The 20,390-nt window shown below is 37.9% G+C and overlaps 1 protein-coding gene across 1 annotated transcript in view; it reads left to right on the top strand.

Annotated features, from left to right (window-relative positions):
- cracr2aa (calcium release activated channel regulator 2Aa) overlaps nucleotides 1–20,390 on the top strand; it is a 34,512-nt gene that overhangs the window by 6,996 nt on the left and 7,126 nt on the right. The window contains exons 2-12 of the mRNA XM_036585612.1: nucleotides 2,624–2,900; nucleotides 10,056–10,167; nucleotides 11,000–11,192; nucleotides 12,005–12,151; nucleotides 14,190–14,280; nucleotides 14,526–14,621; nucleotides 17,649–17,836; nucleotides 18,030–18,101; nucleotides 18,205–18,250; nucleotides 18,329–18,420; nucleotides 19,069–19,435. Of these exons, the coding sequence (XP_036441505.1) occupies nucleotides 2,694–2,900; nucleotides 10,056–10,167; nucleotides 11,000–11,192; nucleotides 12,005–12,151; nucleotides 14,190–14,280; nucleotides 14,526–14,621; nucleotides 17,649–17,836; nucleotides 18,030–18,101; nucleotides 18,205–18,250; nucleotides 18,329–18,420; nucleotides 19,069–19,435 (1,611 nt within the window). The 5' untranslated portion in view covers nucleotides 2,624–2,693. The remainder of the gene's footprint in view (nucleotides 1–2,623; nucleotides 2,901–10,055; nucleotides 10,168–10,999; nucleotides 11,193–12,004; nucleotides 12,152–14,189; nucleotides 14,281–14,525; nucleotides 14,622–17,648; nucleotides 17,837–18,029; nucleotides 18,102–18,204; nucleotides 18,251–18,328; nucleotides 18,421–19,068; nucleotides 19,436–20,390) is intronic.

The following is a 20,390-nucleotide window of genomic DNA, read 5'->3' as shown; positions in this document are numbered from 1 at the left end:
TGGCCACTTACAGTCTGAGTTAAAGTTATTGAAGGAGTGGAAGGAACTGTTAGACTCTCGGCGTAGTGATAGTATTTAGCCTCGGTTTAGCCTTTAGTATAGCAGCCTGCTAGCCGGGCCTGTGTGTCCACTAGCCCTGCCTGCGGTGGCCCTCCGTCGGTCAGCTTTATCACGCAGCAGCGGGGTCTTGTGGCCCGTTGTTTCAACAAAGTCAGAAAAAACAATGAAAGTCGCTAAAACTGACAGCGTAAACGACAGTAATATTTACTGGACTGACGTTCAGAGATGCAGTGCAAGTAAACAAGATGCATGTATGAGACAAATGACTTGAGATATTTGGATGTGAAACAACATTCAGCTCTGTTTTTGAGCCAGAGAAGCTACTGTGTGCTGTGTAAATACCACAGGTTTATCTGTACACTGTTCAACTGTTTTGCACAATAAAGATATTTTACATTTACTTAATTTGTTAAACATGGTTATTATTAATCATATAATAGTACTACTAAATATATATAGTAAATAAACAAGTTTTCTTTAGCATCTAATAAATACAATCCAACAAGTAAATGCCTTCTAGACAAGCTGAGTGTGTTTTATTTGTGACACAGAACATAGATTTTACCAAAATACAATATTGTAAAAATGTAATTGTGTAAATATCACACAGTGCATCTCTACTATTAACACCATTCTAATACATTTCTATATAACTAATTTTTTGCTTCTTTATGAACTGTAAAACATTCGGTTGCACAACAGGTCCTAATCACACAACTGCACGTTTTGGAAATAAATGTGTTATTGTGTTATTCACTGTATCTTTTCTGCACTATGATACTACTCTGGGCACACATGTTTGATGACACCTTGTACCCACAACAACACTGAAAGCTTTAATGGGGGCACTGTATGGTGTGGTAACAAATACATTTATCACCTTGTTTTATATATTTATACATAAGCATATTTCATAGAGCGATATTGGCAAACTTGAGCCAGTGGAACGGCATCCATGACCCTAGGCAGACCAGCTCAGCAGGGGGACCACCACGGTCGAGTATTAGACCAAGGAACAGATAGTTGGGATTAGTAACTGTACTGAAAAAAGCCTTTAGATGAATGTATGACATACCTAGTTTAATGTTCTGATTCAGCCTCTTATGTTCCACAGCAAGATCCTGTATTTTCATAGGAGAGCAGTTTTTAAGAGCACTTTATTCCAGCTGAGAACAAACTCCAGACTTCAATCACTTCTTAGCCCACCTGATATGGAAAGTAATTTATGCCTTTGTTACCTCACGATTGGATTACTGTAATGTGCCGTATCTTGGGGTCAATAAAACGTCTCTTGCTCGTTTACGGCTAGTCCACAATGCCGCAGCCCGACTGGTACAAAGAAAAGAGATCACATTGTTCCAGTTTTACTTCATTGGCTCCCAGTTTATTACAGAATCCAGCATAAGGTAACTTTGTATGTTTTTAAAGCATTACATGCATTATGGACACGCTCTGTCTATATGCTCCTTTAAGATCTTTAAAGTCGAGTTCTCAATTGCTGCTGATTGTCCTGCGGTCTCGGCTTAGACTAGGAAAGGAAGGAAATCAGGCCTTTGCTGTTGCTGTGCCAAGGCTTTGGAACAGCCTACCAGTTGACATCAGGCAGGCTCAGTGACTGGTTTAAATGCAAGCTTCAAACACATGGTATGGTAGTGTTATTGTGTGGTATTTTTTATGTGTAGATGAGACTAGTGAAAGTGGAGAACTAGTGGTGGGATTAATGTTTGTTCATAAATTGTAAAGAACTTTGTTTTTTAACATGCTATATAGATAAAATGTACTTACTTATTTCATTACTTACTTACTAAAAGGTTTCCTTTTCTCCAAAGGTATTTTCCATTAATAAAAAATAAAGAAAGAGAGAGAGAGTGAGAGAGAGAGGAAAAGCTTACTAACAAACAAAGTAGGTGCAGTGCTGTATGGTGACATGACATAGCAGGCCATAAAATGAATCCCACACTCATTTTTTTCAGTTTTTGTTGTCTACTTTAGTAGTTTTTGTGCTTCTTTTCAGTCATCTGTTACTTCTCAGGCCAGTGCAAAACAGGTTATATAATCGTCCCTCTTCATTTTAGCGTTATCAGTGGTCGATGCAGCCAATTACACCAATTAGGCTTTGAGCTGGCTAGCAGTCTCTAATTGCTCTGAAGCCTTTTTGCCCCTCTTATTCCACATTTTTTCCCCAAAGTCCATTAAAGCCTAGCATGTTATCCCTCTCAGTAATAGTATGGTACCATGTATTGTAACTGCTTATTTGTGTGAAACTATTTACCAAGAGTTACACATCAATGAGACAGATTATCTACACCTGTACAGGAGAATGCTAAGGTCTTTTTACTCTCTCTCTCCCTCTCTCTCTCTTTCTTTCTTTCTCTCTCTCTCTCTTTCTCTCTCTCTCGCTCGCTCGCTCGCGCTGTGGCTCTCTACCTCCACACATCTCTGCAGCTTCATTGACTAATTAAAGAGGCGGTTGCTAAGAGATGGAGGGCAGCAGCCATCGCTGAAAGGCTGTGTGATGTGGTTGAAACTCAAAGCTGTGTGTTCTTTCAATTCTCCCGTCCAGAGCTGACCCATGTAAGGAAGCAGAGGCCTCACACACACACAGACGTGCACGTACACACAAGGACTCTCCTATGGCAGCATTCAGTGGCACCTGGGACTCTAAGGTGAGCCGGGCTGCCCAGCCCAGACGAGAGGAGATGCAAGCCAAGTTCAGCGCGAGTAGAAGCCCTCAGAACCAGAGTGTCAGCAACTGTAGCACTGTGCTGGAGAAGACTCAGGAATTCTTCCAGATCTGTGACACCGAAGACAAAGGCTTCATCACTCGGCGGGACATGCAGGTAAGACCCGACTGTTAGCTATGACTATCAGAGGATTATGAAAACAGGTAGAGTGATACACTTCTTCTACTTCTTCTTTTTCTTCTTCTTCTTTTTCGGATTCTGCTTCTTCTGCTTCTTCTTTCTCTTTGTTTTCTTATTATTATTATTACTTCTTTTTATATAGAGTCCTGTGCAAAAGTCTTAAACACTTAAACAAATTGTTTAAATCTAGTCATCTTGTGTAAGTGCATTTTTGCCAGTAAAAACACAATATAGCATTGGAATAAATACAAATAATCATAAACACAGTAAAAAGTAGCTGATCAAAAGCAGTTGATATCTCTGCTAGTTAGAAGTTCCTGACTTCTCAGTGCACTCCATCTATTGCATAGATTTGTTAAATTCCTCCAGCAGCGCACCTAATTTAACATTTAAGTACTTAATAAGAAATGTTTTTATAAAATATATTAGTATTATTATTATTGTTGTTATTTTTTAAAAATTGGTATTGGTACTGTATTAGTGCATTAAATTCAGTGTTTTAAAACAGCAATAGCACTTTCCTACTTCTCAGGATTGGAAGCTACAGTATGGTGCAAAATTCCAACACCACCCTGCATTTGTTTAATTTCCAGTCAAAGTGACCATTATGTGCAAGTTCTTCATTTTTCAGCATCAGGAAGAAAGCAGGAAACATTTAACAGCAAACTGCACAAAAATTATACAAAACAACTAATTATAATATCACATTTTCAGAATTTAGTGTGTCCATTCTTTGCTTTTATTACAGCTTGCTGTAATAAGACTTACTTTCAGGTTTTTAAAGAAATTTTTCATGTTCAGTCTTAGATGTTGGTTGCATTATCTGCTGCTTATGATCCAAGTAATCCAAAACACATTCAGTTCAGCTCTGGGCTCTGTCAGTCAGTTGTTCTGAGAACACCAGCAGCTTCTTTGTTTGATTGCAAACTTTTTTTTATCTATTTTCTTTTTTCAGTAACAGCTTCTTAACAGCTATACATCCTTTCAGATTTATAGTGTTGAGTGTCTTCTCACAGTGAAAGGATGAACAGAAACACTTGTGGATTATTTTCAAACCTGAAGTAAAAGATTTCTCAAAGATGAAAGCTTTAAGTGCTGTTTATGTGATGGTGACGGTTTTGGTGGTCTACCAGGTCTTGCATGGTTGTTAGGAGTCTCATTTTCTCTTTATCTTTAATTCTGGAACTCCAGTTTTGGAAACTTTTGTTTTTCACTTATTGTGTGTTGACTTCCCTTTCCTTACGCAAAATTATCTTATGTAATCTCAGAAATATCTTCTGAACAATGAATAACTTGTACATAATGGCTGTTTCGACTGGAAATGAAATTAATGAAGGGTGGTCTCTGACTTTCACACAGTACCGTGTATAAGTTTGAATGTTCAGCATTCTCTCTTCTGAGTTTCGACACTGGTTGAGTTCCTAATTTTTGGATTGTTCTCTAAATCACTAGTTACAACATTAGTCATAACAGTGTGTTGAGTTCAGAATCAAAACAAGGGTGATCTAATGACAAGTGCTACCTAAGCAACAAATTATCTAACAGTACAGAGAGTCTGAATGACGTAGAAGGTGTTGATGATCAGACTCGGTGGAAAGAGACAGTCAGTGGGCCCTGTTCATTGAAATGTTTTGTGGAGGTACACTCTTAAAAATGATGGTTCATTAAGGGTTCTTTAGTAAAGAAAATGGTTCTATATAGAATCATGAACACTCAAAGACCTCTTTGCATGATTAAAGAGTTGTTTGCATTGTGAAAGAGTTCTTCAGATTGATGGAGAATGTTCTGTAGATGGTTCTGTATGGAACCTTTTTGAAAAGGCTTAAATAGCACCAAACAGGGTTCTTTTATTGTTATAATTTCAAGTCTATACCCGTAAAAGAACCCTTTTTGGTGCTATATGGAACTCTTTTCATTACGGTTCTATATAGAACCATATAAAACACACTCTCCATCAATCTGAAGAACGCTTTCATGATGCAGAGAACTCCTTAATCATGCAAAGGGTTCTTTGAGTCTTCAGGGTCCTATACAGAACCATTTTCTTTACTAAAGAACCCTTGAAGAACCATCTTTTTTAAGTGTGTAGTCTAAACATTCAGAGTGAGAATTCAGGGGAGCCCATGAGACAGCCTGGAAGCCACGAGTGGAGCACAGTGCACAGGATGAAGCTTTGTGAGGCCGTTGCTTCTGTTGTATTATTGTGTAGATTGGGTGGCCTCTTAGATTTCCATCCATTGTAGCCATGCTCTTTGATGGTCCACTCATGGGCCCACGCGATGAAGAGGGTCTTTGAAAGGCATTACACCTTTGATCCAATGTTTATGGAGATGCATTGATAGCCATCAGCTCCACATCTTTATTCAAGTTGAGCTACTAATGATCTAGACCCATTTGGACAAAAAGGAGTCCCCTATTATTGCACGCATTTCCATCTCCTTTCTTTCTGTCTTTTAACATTATTTGTGTGAATGTTTGTGTGGAAACCGTGCCAAAACATTTACAACTTTGCTAGGTATGCGTCCACCATCAAGTGCCTCAACTGTTCGAAATTACAATTGGTTCAATGGTTCAATGGCTGTTGCCCATTCATTTAATTTCAATGATACTGTTTTCTTCCATGTTTCATCAATAGTATGTCCATGCGGTTGTATCAGTTCAATTCAGCCTCTTGGGAAAAAAAGGTTCCTAACTGAAAGCCTTCAGTTGTTGTAGAACCTTTACATTGTGTGGTTAGTTTAATCTTTAAGAGAGATATTCACACACAAACATTTCCTTTCCAAAAATGGTTATGTAAAGAACCATCTATTGAAAGCAGGGCTGTATAATGCAGTAATGTTGTTGCACGTGCCATAGGAAAAATGAGTCCTGTGTGAATACTGAAAAAATCACAGTCACATATTTGGGATAGACCTTTAAGTCCATTCAGATATTTCTTTTCTCACTACATTGTGTGTAGAATTTCAACCAACATTTCTCTAATGCTAAAGTCATCTCCTCAAGTCCTGGAGAACCAATTCAGATGTTCGTAAACAAAGGATCTTATGAAGTATAAAATGCCCAAGTGTTGTTTACTTTGGGACTGTTCTGGATCTTTAACATGCTGCTTCTGTTTTTCCACACTTAAAATGACGATTTGTTGCATTTTGTGTTGAGTCCAATCTAAATTAACCGTTACAGTCTTGTCTTGGTCACAGCATCATTTGCATTCCATGTTGTGTCAGTCTCAGGGTAGGGTGGATGTGGAAATTGTATATTGTAATTAGAAACCAAACTTTTTTACTATCATTATGAAACATCAACAGTAGCTTCAAACAGAAAAAACACTATCCTTTCACTACATGTTTAAATAAAATCTGTTCACTGCTGGTTGAGGATCTAATTAATCCTTTCCATGAGAGCTTGTTGATGTTCATTGGTGTCAAAATTCAAACATGCCCTGAGGGCAGACTGTAATGTTGTCATTATTACAATGTTTCATTTAAAAATACAAATAGATGTACGTTGTTTGGTTTATATTCAGTTGACTTTAGGTGGTGATTCTGAAAATGTTTTAGAGGAGAATGGACAGAGAATAACCTCACCATCACATGCTTCCAAAAGTTACAATGCAAGGTTGGACTAAGACTATAACATAGTCATTAATAATATTTCTAGGCTAAATATTATTTAATATTATATTTTACCAAATCTATTATAAAATATACAACCCCATTTCCAAAAACACTGTTGGGAAACTGTGCAGAATTCAAATAAACAGAGGATGCAATGATTTGCCTGTTGCCAATCAACCACCAGGTGTTTTTTTTTAGCATTACACAACTTTACCAGCCTTTTGTTGCCCCTGTCCCAACTTTTTTGGAACATGTTGTTGGCATCAAATTCAAAATTCAAAATCAGTTTCAACATTTGATATGTTGTCTTTGTACTATTTTCAGTAAAATATAGTGTTTACATGATTTGTACATTTATTGCATTTTGTTTTTATTTACATTTTGCACAGCGTCCTAAATTTTTTGGAAATGGGGCTGTATTATTTATTTGTATAATGAGCGATAATAAATGTATACCTACAAACTAATTTCATTTTTTCCTCCTTTCTTCCTTTTATTTTTATATTCTGAAAGAAAAACATAATCTGGTCTCAGTCTTTTCTTAGTCTTGCCACTCCTGGTCTCAGTCTTTGACTCAGACTCAACTGCTACAAAATCTTGGTCTTGACTCACCTCTAATGCCGGCCTTACACCAAACGTACTTTTCATTGTCGCAGAATAAAATCACGAGAGTCTTGTTAGAGTCGCGTCGCGCTCGCGTCATCTCGATCGCTTGGTATAAGGCGGTCAAGATGGCGGTCTTAAGTCAGTCTTTTTCTCGTCTTGACGCCGCAACAAAATCAACCGTGTTTAATATTATCGTAAGTTTTAAGTCTTGGCTCATGCAAATAGAGGGGCGCGCGCGAGCGCAGGCGCGCGACGAGAGAGAGAGAGAGAGAGAGAGGAAAGAGAGAGAGAGATGCAGGCGTGATTGCCTGAAATCTCTGTAAAAAAACAGCAGCTCAATACAATAATCATAATAACTTAAAATGTAAACTGAGTGTTTTAATATTTCAGGCTCACTGAGCCTGTAACACATAAGGAAATGTGCAGAGGACTTTAAGAATGCCATTATTGAAGAATCATCAATTTTTTTCTTTTTTTTCTGTTTTCTGTTACAGTGGTTTCTTATTTTGTTTGTTTGTTTCTTATGGTTTAGTTCATGACACCCAATCGACAATGCTGAATCGCTGCTTGTTATGTTGATGTGTAAATCTTTATATCAAATTAAAAAAGTAACTGCACATTTTTCAGGTTAAGTAATACAATTCTGGGTGATGATCTGTCAGAGTATACAGTTCTATAGTGAACTAATCTGAGTCCCAGATCTTTACATGCCCAGCCAACGTATCTTCCCATCTGTACCACTATAGAATGGAAGGAAAAGTGTTTATCTGCTTGTAAATTTCTACCAGGTGCATGATGGGGAATAATCTCAAAAATGTAGTTGCAGTCTTGTAAACAGTGACACTGCAAGATTCCTAGTCTTTGCGAAATCATAGTCTCTGACTAAAAAACACGACACTGTCTTTAGATGTGAGAGAGTGTCAGACTTTAGTCTTTCAAAAGTCTTTTCAAAGTCTTCTGGTGTATGGTTAGCATAATGGTATTGACTACAAAACTAATTACACTTATTGAGTTTAATATACTTTTTAGAAGTTTACTCACTGCCATAGAAAGTTTCTCTAGAGTTGGCGATTGTATGTCAAGATTCTAACAACTCCATTTTTAGCATTGTGTTTTTAGGGATGTGTGCTAAAAGGGGACATAATAACACTGGTTGAGCTCATCACAGGTTATGAAACGTGATACATCTTAACTAGCATTTTTAGCATATTTATAGCCCCTGAAAGTGAAAATGTAACTTAACACTGTAGGTCATCGTAATTAGGGAAGCAAAGCCAGTTTGAGGTCAGAGATGACATTTTGTGCTTACTTCTTCACACCAGCCTGATCACACTGGGCAAAAGTGTTAATAGCCAGCATTTTAAAGCTACACAGTATAATAACCTGCTGACATAAGAGGCATGCCTAAGCCTGATAAAGGCTGTTTATTCAGAAGCTTTGGCCTTATAGTTCCCTTCTGTGACATCTGTAAGATTATTCATGAAACATTTTAAGTTTTATGGGGCAGTTGTTCAATAGGCTGTCTGTGTAAACATTTGCTCAATCCTCACACAGGGTGTGGTGTTTGCTTTTAGGAATAGGGCAGCATTGTGTATCTACAGGGTTGATCGCTGAGACGTAAGCACTGCGTAATCATAGTGGTCATGCAGTCTCTAATATGAGAAATGTCTGAATGAATGCAGAATGAATGCAGTCAAATGTAGTCAATGAATTAAATGTTATGAATGTAACAAATGGTTTTAAATGTTTTAAATGTCATTCCCTTGATATGGAGTTCATCACACATGTGATGTATGCATGTATGTATGTATGTATGTATTTATTTATTTATTTATTATAAATAAATAAATATTCCATCACACAGACAGCAGACTTTTTTTCTGACAAGGCAATGTTCCATATGTGAGTACTTTGTAGTGCAGTAAGCTAATAATGATATAATATTTATAACATAGTGAAATAAGCTCATAGTTTAGCAGCTACTGCAGCCACCTGAAGCAATTACACACTTCTACTTTCATAGCAGCCCTCTTTAGCTCATGACAGTGGGATGTCACTGGTTTGGAGATTACATGGATCAGTCATTCGTAAAGATCCATCAGAATAGGACAATGTTATTTTTTTTGAAAAATAATGTATTCCTAATTTGAATGAACTTGAATACTAGAGAAACAAACACTAGGAAAGTTGATTTTCAATCCCCTCTCACAGCCCTAGAGTGCAGTGTACCTACAACCAGTGTACAAAACACTTCCTGGTATTCGGGGCTACCATGTTGGCTGGCAACTCCAGCGTTGACTGGCTGCGAACTCACTCACCACAGTGACGCTAATGCTAGCTTCAGTGCCAACAAAATGTTTGGTTTAACAATTTTTCATTTAGAAATGCTCTTTTCTAGTTTGGTAATACAGTCTTCCTCACATTAATTGAGATCTTATACATCTTGTCTTTTGTGTTCGGTTTGAGAAATGAGTAACAATTCACTCTTTCCACCAGTCTCTTGAGAAATTGGGCAAGTTTTCATATTTAAAAACGTGCTGCTGCATATTGTAAAGTTTTTCAAACTTGTCCTAGGCATAGCTACAGTTGCTAGACTATGAAGGACCAACTGGCTGAACCAGTTTGTTACAGCACCACCCAGAGGCAGACAAGTGCTGCATCACTGGTTATTGGGCTGTTGGCTATGACATCATAAGAATTTTGATTTTTAGACATTAAGGGGGGTCCAACAGGTTAATTAGGAGACCCCCCAGGACCTCTGTATTTTGCATCTTGCCAACAACCTCTTTCCTTATTTAAAGCATATCTTATAGTTGTAAAATCAGAGTCTTCCTTTTTTTTTTTATTTCTAATTCCTAAATCTATTATTGCATATTACTTGTGTGTTGATGGCTCCTGTATTATGTTTCAGAGGCTACTGGGAGAGTTGCCCCTGAGTGCTGAGGATCTGGAGAATGTGTTTGACACTCTGGATGCTGATGGCAACGGATACCTCACCCTGGAGGAGTTCTCTTCTGGCTTCAGTGGGTCTTTATTATATTAATCAGACAGAATAGTAATTATTTTCCACAGTTTAGTAAGATCATCTCTAAGTCACGGTGATTTGCTTCTTTAGACTTACTATCTGATTATGTGTAAGACATGTTTTATTTTCCTACATAAATATTGGGTTTGGGCTGCACAATATGAGCAAAATACTGCAAAAAATACATATTGCAATTCCAAGACATTACTCGATTTTGTGAAGCTCCTAAAGCAGTTTTTTTTTGCTGTTGTTGCTTCCAGAGGCAATTTGGAACTCGTTAGTAAGTGACTGAACAGAGGATAGGCACTGTGCACTTCAGCACTTGTCAGACACGCTCTGTGAATTTGCATGGTCTTCCGCTTCGTGGCTAAGCTGTTGTTGCTCCTGGGTGTTTTTATTTCACAAGAATAGCACTTACAGTTGACAAGGGCAGATCTAGCAGGACAGAAATTTCACAGACTGACTTGTGGCAAGGGTGGCATCATATGACAGTACCACATGTGAAGTCTCTGAGCTCATCAGTATGACCTATTCCACTGCCAGTGTTTGTCTATCAAGATTGCAAGGCTTTGTGCCTAATTTTATCTGTTAGCAATGGGTGTGGCTGAAACACCTGAAATCAGTAATTAGGAGTGGTGTCCCAATACTTTTCTCCATATAGTATATTGTGCAGTGCTTACCCTGAGTCCTCAAGTTTTGATCTTAATTTTCTGCACTCAACAGCTCATCTCAAAAGTCTGAAATATGTAACACCGTCCAAAATCTTTTTTGAGGGTGTAGAAAAAAAGATCTGTACAGAAGATTAAATGCCCTGTATACTTGCTGTCTAGGCGAGTTCATGTTCGGCCCTGCAGCATCAGCAGCAGCTCCAGAGGCAGGTCAAGAGTCTGTCGCAGTGCAGAGTCCTCCCGAGTCGCTCTACCAGAGTCAGTGGGAGGCGAGACTCAGTGGGGGGGAGGACGACGAGGAGAAGCATTTCTCCATGCTGATGGAGAACCTGGGTGCCAGCAACATCTTTGAGGAGTGAGTGTAACTTCACTTCAAACACTCCATTCATTTGCTTTTGCTGTTTAGAAAGTCATGTTCATTTCATTTTTCACATGTCCTGTTGTTGGACTGCAGTACAGAAAAAATGGCCACTGATCTTGAGCAAATGCCAGCCTGCTGGTCCCTGAACATGCTCAAAGGTTAAGATGAATACAGGCTGAAACATCCCGTACTACAATCAATCAGAGTATGAGACAGCTGCTTCATGCTGTCCCAAAGGAAGGCCTGTCAGATGAAGGAGACATTTAAATATCAGAGTGTAGGACAGGAGAGAGCTTATTGCTTATTGCATGACTAGTTTCTCCTTTAGCACACTGCAGTTATTCTTGAAGCAGGAAAGAAGTCCTAGTGGAAGTCATCAGTTTGATAAGTGCATTCTATTGGCTAACGGCGAGCTCCCAGACAGGAACTGACAATTTAGATTATATGGTTCTATGAGCTTTCTGGGTCTTGCTCATTTCCAGCTGAACATGGCAGGAACTGGCTTACCCAGCTGGTCCGAGTCTAAATGAGTGAGTTGAGTGAAACGTTATTGCTTATTAAAAAAGTAATAAAAATGAACTATAGCAATGCAGCAGCTTACACTACTTTTAATATATCTGTAAAACACTATTCTGATATCTTAATATTGTTCATGTTTAAGAACTCCAATATCCAATACTGGCATTAGATCAGTCACTGACCATGCTGGTCTCTTAATACTGGTATTGGCCACCAGTAAAAACCTGATCTGCCTGTTGTGTAGCCTTAAAAAAGTTTAGTTATTGTTGACTTCTCTGTGCTTTTAGCCCAGGAGAGGTGCGCAGTTTGTGGGCTCAGCTTCGCAAGGATGAGCCTCGCCTCCTGTCCAACTTTGAGGAGTTTCTGGCCAGGGTCACATACCAGATCAAAGAAGCAAACCAAGAGAAGATGGAGATGGAGACAGCTCTGAAAAGGTCAGTTCATTCACAGTTTCATCTCTCATAAATGTTGTTTTATAGTATTTCCTGATTGCTTGATTACTGGAATTAAATACATGAACACAGTTCTCAGAGGTTAATTTTATTTTAGCTTTATTTTGCACCTACATTCTTAAGGCTTTCTATTCTTCATACTGCAATTCAAGCAGCTGATTTAATGATCTTTGCAGAAGATTAAATTTACATCCTCTACATCCTCTAAATCTATAGCATCCATACCAATATCTCAATCATTGAAAAAGTCAGAAAAAAACAGAAATCATTTAGTTGTCAAGTTGTGGCAATGAGTGCAAATCAGTATGAATGTGACTAATGTCACTGAAGAGAAAGATTCTTCTGAATTCTCATTTTCTAAGCATCTAACAATTTGCTGTACACCTACTAACTTCATGCATTATGTATAACACAAGTCCCTGTTGTTCCCTGTTTGTTATCCTCCACATGGTTTGCTTTTCTAAGAACTCAATTGGAAATGCTTGAACTATGCGTAATTACTTTAGAGCACAATAGCTGAAAAGAAGATAATAGCCTCTACAAAGTATCCAATTACCTAACACTCTTTAGCATCATTATTGCTGTCTTTGTTTTGAGCCTGTGAAACCATGGACAGCATGTTTTGAAGAGACTAGTGAGACCAGGCAGCATCTATCTAGTAAGATGAAATATGTCTGATTTTTTCCTTATAATTAGGAAAATCAAATATATTCTGTTCTGTCCCCTTAATTAGTGTAAGCACGGTGTATTGGGTAGCCCCCATTATTATTATTGCTTTCCACTCACTCCTTCAGTTTGAATAGTAATTATGCTTCTAAAAATGGGGACATGCATTTGGTTGTTATTTAATGGGTATTATTTAAGTCAATCAAAAGTGAGTTTGCTTGACTCTCTCAGAACTCTGTCTCTGTAGTAAGACAACAGTGCAAGAATGGGAACACTACTTACTGAACTTCACTACAGCTGTTAAACCTGCTGGGCTTTAGTGCTAAAAGTTTATTTTTTTTCATTGCACTGGTTTGAGGAAAAGGTTGTGTCCTTTAAAGGAAATTTGCTGTATTAAACTAATCCATTGAATTCCATTATCGTATGTGGTTCTGATAGCTAAACCTTTTGCATTTTGGGAGCTCTTGAGTGATGAAATCGGCCAGAGCACAATTGACTGTGCTTTCAATTGTGGGAAGAGGATGAATTAGTCCCTCTCTCTGTATCGATCATTTCCTTTCTTTAAAGGCTAATTTCCCAGATTAAGCCAAAGCCTGGACAAAATGAGTGTTTAATGGCAAAAAAGTCATTGACATTGCAGTCTAGTCCAATCCTTGTCCACGAGATCGGCCCTGAAAGTTTATTTGAATTACCTTAAATGTCTAGGATCCGCTGCCATTTCCACGCTTCCACTCCTCACTCCTATAACTTGAAAATAGCTTAGCTGGTTTGCACTGTTTCCATGAATAATGAGACTTTGGATGTAATAAACCTGGGGATTTAAGGGATTAATATATGTTAATGTAAAAGTATTTTTTTTATAAGCTTTTTCTGAAGAGTTATATAGATACAAGGTTTTGCAAACATATGTGAACTTTCACCCGCCTTAGGGGAAATCTAGATACAGACTGGGAACCAAAAAGGAAAAAAGTAAAATACTGGAGCAAGCTGTTATTGCCCAGCACTCCCCTATGTCAAATATGTCAGTTTAACCTCCCATTTAAAAAGTACAGTCTTGCGCATAAGTTTGGGCACATGATGTGTTTACTTCATGTATACATCCTTTACATTTTAATGCACAATTACTGTTTATTTGCTGAACCTGAGCAAAAGTTATGGCACCTTTTATATTTTGCAGTTTTTTCAAATATTAGGTATCAAAATGCCCCAAATTTTCTGCAAATACAAATGAGAGTTAAATCAAACTTATTTTTTCAAAAAGTTTTCCATTCATTTTTATGGAGCCCCAAAGGGTTTGAGTGAACATTTTGTAGTTTGAATGCACATTTTCTTTTATTCCTGATATGTCCTACAGGAAAGCAGCTTCTCATGATGATGAAATCCAGCGTCTCTATGAAGAAATGGAGCAACAGATCAAGAATGAGAAAGACAGGATCCTTTTACAAGTGAGCTGTAGTGCTCTATTTAGGTTTTGGGATTGACTGATTTATTTTAGAACATGTTCACACTGATTATTATAATAATTCTTGTCCTTTTTATTATTCTAGTAAAGCTGACAGTTCTACAGATAGTTTGACAGATGTATTATATTTGGCTTCATGAGTTGACAAGTATTGGAAAGATTACTTCAAACATGCTCTAAAATCAAGACTCAGGGGTCTGTTATATAAGGTGTAATTATGTCCTGCAGGATTCTGAGAGGTTCTTGACCCGCAGTCAGGAGCTGGAGCGCCAGCTCTCCAGCAAAGAGAGAGAACTTGAACTGCTTTCAAACAAACAGAAAAGAGTGAGTAGTCATTTTGATTCCCCAAATGCCTTCCTTCACGCTTTTTTGTGCTCGTGTTCATATAGGTATGTGAATACTTGCATATATAGTTCAGTAACATGTAGATGTAATGCTATGACGCATGTCCTTCATTAACTCACAAAAGGAGGCTGTGATTTGTTCTCAGAGGAGACTCAGTATTCATAAATGATATGGGAAATGATGAATTAATCCTATGAGTCATGGCTGCACTCGAGTTTCATACAGCAGTTATTGTTCGCAGAGTGCTTTGTCAAGAAATTGACATAGAGATTTATTCATTTGATGAAAGCATGTTTGTTCTTAGTTAACCCAGTTTAATGAAGTGTTGACAAAATGATGCCATACGTGAGGCAGAGACGGATACCTCGCTGTTCTTATTAGCAGTAAATAAAAAACAGCTGGATCTTTTCATTCTAATGAGGAAGAAAACATGCAGCAGCAAGTGCTCATCCTTTCTGTACCTTTGGTATTAAAATATTTATTTACCTCTCACACCTGTTTGACCTATTCAAGTCCCGCCCACAAATGTTTATTTTTCATAGGAACTGTTGCAAGGTTGGACAAGCTTTAAAGAAAGCTGGCAAAAGTCTTATTCAACCTAATTAAAAATTGTAGCACATAACTCGAAATACCTCAGTTTAGAGCATTAATACTGTCAAATGATTTTTTTGTATTTGTCAGGTGACACTGTTACATTAGACCAGGTGTTCTTGTTTGTTTTTTTTGTTTTGTTTTGTTTTTTAATGGACCTCGCAATAGCGTAGCAGGAAGTTCTTTCTGCAATATAATGAAGCTTGGTAGTATGAATATATGGATAGGCAATATGAATATGCTAATGGTACTGTGATCAATTACGTCACAATGAGTTCATTATGGATATCGTCAGTACTTGTGGAACAGTGAACAACTGATTGGCTATTGGTCCATCATGCCATTATTTTCTTCATTTTTATTTTCTTTTTATTTAAAAATTGTTTGATTGTTACCTTCTGTTGTAAATTGGGGGGCAGTCATGGGCTGGAGGTTAGGGAACCAGCCTTGTGACCAGAAGATTGCCAATTTGATCCCCTGAGCTGACAGTATGTGACTGAAGTGCCCTTGAGCAAGGCACCTAACCCCCAACTGCTCCCCAGGCGCTGCTGTGGGACTAATAAGGGTAACTTAACTTTAACTAAACACTGAAAAAAATACTGTACTTAGTTTTCCATATATATTTATAAATGCCACTAATGTTTAATGCTTTTTGTACAATCCAGTTTGTTCACAAAATTCCGAAAAACTGAATACGTGATGCATATCATGTATTATGAAAATGTCTTCAAGTATGGTATACATTTGCCAAATGCCCTACCCGTAGTTGGTGGTTTAGCAGTTTATACTGAAAACTCAATGTTATGTAGCAGCTCTAAACAAAGATTGTATACTTTAATAACTACATGCATGTTTATGCTGAGTTGTGTTCTATATTTCTCATTAGAGCTGAATGGGGTTTTGGCTGAAGGTTCTAAAATGCTTGTCAAATCTTGCTACAGCTGCTAAGAATGAATGTATTTATGGACAGAGCACTGACATGCCAGTTAACCCAAACCAGCAAATGAGTGTACTGTTGGTCTGAGCAGTTTTTGTTCCAGACAGCCTCAAACTCAATGTCATCCCAACCTTATCAAGTTGGCATTGCAGTGCTGTTCTTGAGATGTGGTGTATTGCTGTCCATTTTCTGGCTCTATATTTAGCAGCAAAGCTGTGCTTGGCACTAGTGCACCAGCTTTCTTATCAAACCAGTCCTGGCACATGATCCTCTAGTGCTGAACAGTTTTCACCTTATGACAGTAGCATACTCAAAAGGCCAAGTTTGGAGTGCTGAGGTTTTTCCAGTTAGTGTTTTGTTTACAAAGGCTTATCGGTTGGATAATCTGATGATGGACTCTGCCATGAGTGTTCCATTCTGATTGGACTAAAGCATGAGGCCAGTCAAATGACATGAGTTTTTGCTTGTTTTAACCAATTTTCTCACCAGTTTAGTCATTGCCAATTCCACCTGCTGGTTAGGTCTCCCAAAATCACACGATATTACCAAAGTGGAACAGTGAAGCTAGCAAAAGTATAGAATGTAATTTGGCCAGACTTTTGCATACAGCTGTAACAATTACAGTTAACAATAAAAATTGTATATGAAATGTATACAGTGTGAGTGTCAGGTAGAAAAACCTACTTTTTTCACAATATACTTGTGCAGTTTTACACTGTAGCCCATCTCTGTTTATATGCACATATGCAGCCATACACAATTCATCATTGGTTAATTTTTGAACTAGGAATGTACTGATAAATGTTTTTTTTTAATACATGAAAACATCTTTATTTTGTAACAAATTATATATTTATATAGTATTATATATCTACATCATCATAGATTGTCTGCTGAGTTCACCTTGATTGTCACTAACTGCATCAATCACATTTCCCATCTGTCCTTTGTGATTTAAAATGTAGTTCTTTAAAAAATGATATAAATTTAAAATAATAATAGAAATATGTTTTTGCCAAACTTAACTACCAAAAGCAATTGCAAAACACTTTTAAATGGTTGAAATCACAAGGATGAGTAGTGGGCGAATTACTGTGGGGCAGAGGGATGGACAATTCATTCTCCAAACATTGAGCAGGGCATGACCTCCTTTCCCCCCTGAAATTACATCTGTGGCTGGTGGTGCAGCATTCTCAAGTGACACTAACATGGTAGTGGTATAGTGCTGAGAGTGGCATCAACATGAGAGACATTTCAAACACATCAGTGTCCATCACAATCACCCAGAATTATCCAGCCAAGAGCAGTTCTTTAGTCAGGAACTGACCGTTGATGAAGGGTTAAAGGATGTCAGATACATCGTGCATGACAATAGATGGGCTACACCCTCCACCTGCACACTAGCATGGTAAATGTGGATTTTAACTGTATGTACTATGTAATGTCTGTGTATCTGTGTGCGTGTATGTGTGTGTCAGCTGGATCACCAGTGTCGTGAGCTGCACAGTGAGCAGAGAGAGACGGCTGTGGAGAATGTAAAACTGAAGCAGAATAATGAGGAGCTGGCGAGGGAGCTGGAGCACACCTCTCAGCAGCTGAGTTTAGCCCAGGAGCAGCTCAGTCTGCTGCAGGACCAGGCCTCGTGCCTGCAGGAGGAGAGAGAGCTGTGAGACTGCACTTCACTCATATTTTATACCCTTGCTCCTCATCCTGATCTCAGTTTACAGTGTTCATGTATCTGTGTGCTAGCATGTGCTTATAGTCTTAACTTTATGAAATCTTTTTCTCTCCAGTTCTGCTTTAAAGCAATCTTCCCCAGTGGTTCTGATTACATACTGTATCTGTTATGTTGTTTGTAGAGAGATGTACAGAGTTACAGAGAGCCTGCAGAGAGAGCGAGCAAGTCTACTTAAGCAACTGGATTTGCTAAGGCAAGAATACTTCTGCAAATACAGTAAACAGTGATCTTAATTTGTTTATCAGTAAAATGCAGAACGCCTGAACAGACAAAATCTCCTTATGTGTCTCTTTTAGAGAAATGAACAAACATTTGCGAGATGAGCGGGATATATGCTATCAAGTGAGTGTTATTGACATTGTTTTGACTTCAATGTTCTAAAAATTTGATATAGTTACATTATAACATTTTGTTCCCTAGACACCAAAGAACTCCGCTGTGACCCCCTCATGGGCACAGAGATCTGGATCAATTGCTATGAAATACACAGAACGGAAGCAATCATTTAGGAGGTAAGGCTTTTTCCCAGAACTCTTAATAAAATGTGCCTCTGTCCACTCAAGTGCACTCAAGATGAAGGTTACTGCCTTTCAGTCTTTTTTATGGCTGTGACTTTTTTTGGATAGAAATTATTCAGAAAGCTGCAACTTGATCTATTATGAGGAAAATTGCTAATCAGTAATTATATAACAATTAGCACTGACCACATGCTCTGATTGGTTATATCTGATAACAGCACTTTGTACACCTTTATTATTCTGATTACGACTGGTTGCTAAGTAACAACGGTCACTAAGTTCGTGGTGGAGCTACTTTTTGAGCATAGGAAATCAGCAAAATTCAAAACATAGCCCATATATAATAACAGAGCTTGAGACTTCCTTGCTTTTTGCTTTACTTTGCAAAACTGTTGTATAAAAGCAGCAGAACACTCAGTCAGGTTATCAGAAATAACATCACAGTTAAAATTATACCATTACAGTTAAGGCTCTACCCACGGCTCGTACCTGCAACCAAATCACAGCAGTCATGCTATTTGCAGTAATACAGTACTTCATGTTGTATTGTATAAGAATCATGTAATCATTGCTATCTCTGAACTGTGCTGTACTATGGTTTGAATTTTTTAAATGTTTTTTTGCTCTTTCATGTCATGAAAGTGATGATGAGGATGAGGTGTTGCCACATTCTAAGAGGAAGAGCACAGTGGGTGTAAGGGGCCACAGTCTGGTTCTAGAGCAAGAGGACCAAGCAGATGGCCAGCTTCCTCAAAGACGCCATCTCCCAAGGGTCATCTCCATCGAAGAGGACCATCTCCCCCACCTCCTGCAGGAGGAGTACCAGGTCCAGCTCAGGGACTGGAGTGAGGAGGAAGAGGAGCTGGAAGAGGGCATTGATCTCCAGATGAGCAGCATCTACCCTGCTGCAAGCACCCCAATCCCACAGTGCACTCCTCCAGACAGCAGGGACATACACACCCCCACCTCACCAAGGGGACAGCCAGTGGGGAAAGAGACCCCCCAGCCTGTGAGTGGCCAGTTTGTCTTTTGGCTATCATTAATTAGAATTGAAATTCTGTTACAAAGTCTGTATTTCCAAACAAAAAGTGCTGGGTTATATATATTTTTTATACCTGTAAACCATGATATTAACATATGGATAACATTGCTTTTTAATTTTAACAACCTTTTTTTGTGATATATCTGTCATATAATGATCATAAAAGTTCCGGTTGCCAAGTGGTTTGTTTTTAGTCTGGTTAAAGTTTATAAAACTGTGTTTTATAAAAAGATTTCCTCCACAGTACCAGTACTCAAAAATATGAGTTCACAACTATGTTAATGCAAATGTATTAATACTGTGATAAATTCAGAAAACATCATGAGGTTGAGTTTGATCAACGTTGCCCAGGTTGGGTTTTCCAAAAGCATCTTAGCACAAAGATGATTCTTAAATGGTAGAGTGAGAATCACGTTGAACACTCTCTCTACCAGTAAGGATGATCTTAACATGAAGATGCTTTTGGGAAACTCAGCACAAAAGTACAAAGTGTAAGTAATTAGTCTTAAATATCTGACCACACAGCGGTTAGACTACAGTTCTTTAGAAAATTATTCAATGCAGCATAAAATCTGAAACTTTTGCCTTGATTTGATTCAGTTTGATTATTTTGGGAATTTTGGTACAATTCACAATCAGTCATTCTTGTTTATTTATTTTTTTACTAATGTTTTAATAATAGATACTTTTTTTTACAGCTGAAAGACTATATTAATATTAAATGTATTGTTATAACTGATTGTAATAGGTTAAGTAAAAAAATCTTCCAGTCCAAAACAATATCACACCAGGTTTTTTAAATTTAACTTTTTAAAATAACTTGAGAGCTCTGTTTATGGTTAAAAATGAGTGCGTACTAGTGCATACCATCATTATTATTATTAATAGCAGTACTAGTTGTATAGAAGTTTATTAACTGTTT

Source organism: Colossoma macropomum, unplaced genomic scaffold (assembly GCF_904425465.1).
Source record: "Colossoma macropomum unplaced genomic scaffold, Colossoma_macropomum, whole genome shotgun sequence".
NCBI lineage: Eukaryota > Metazoa > Chordata > Actinopteri > Characiformes > Serrasalmidae > Colossoma > Colossoma macropomum.
This window is presented reverse-complemented; position numbering and strand designations above follow the sequence as displayed.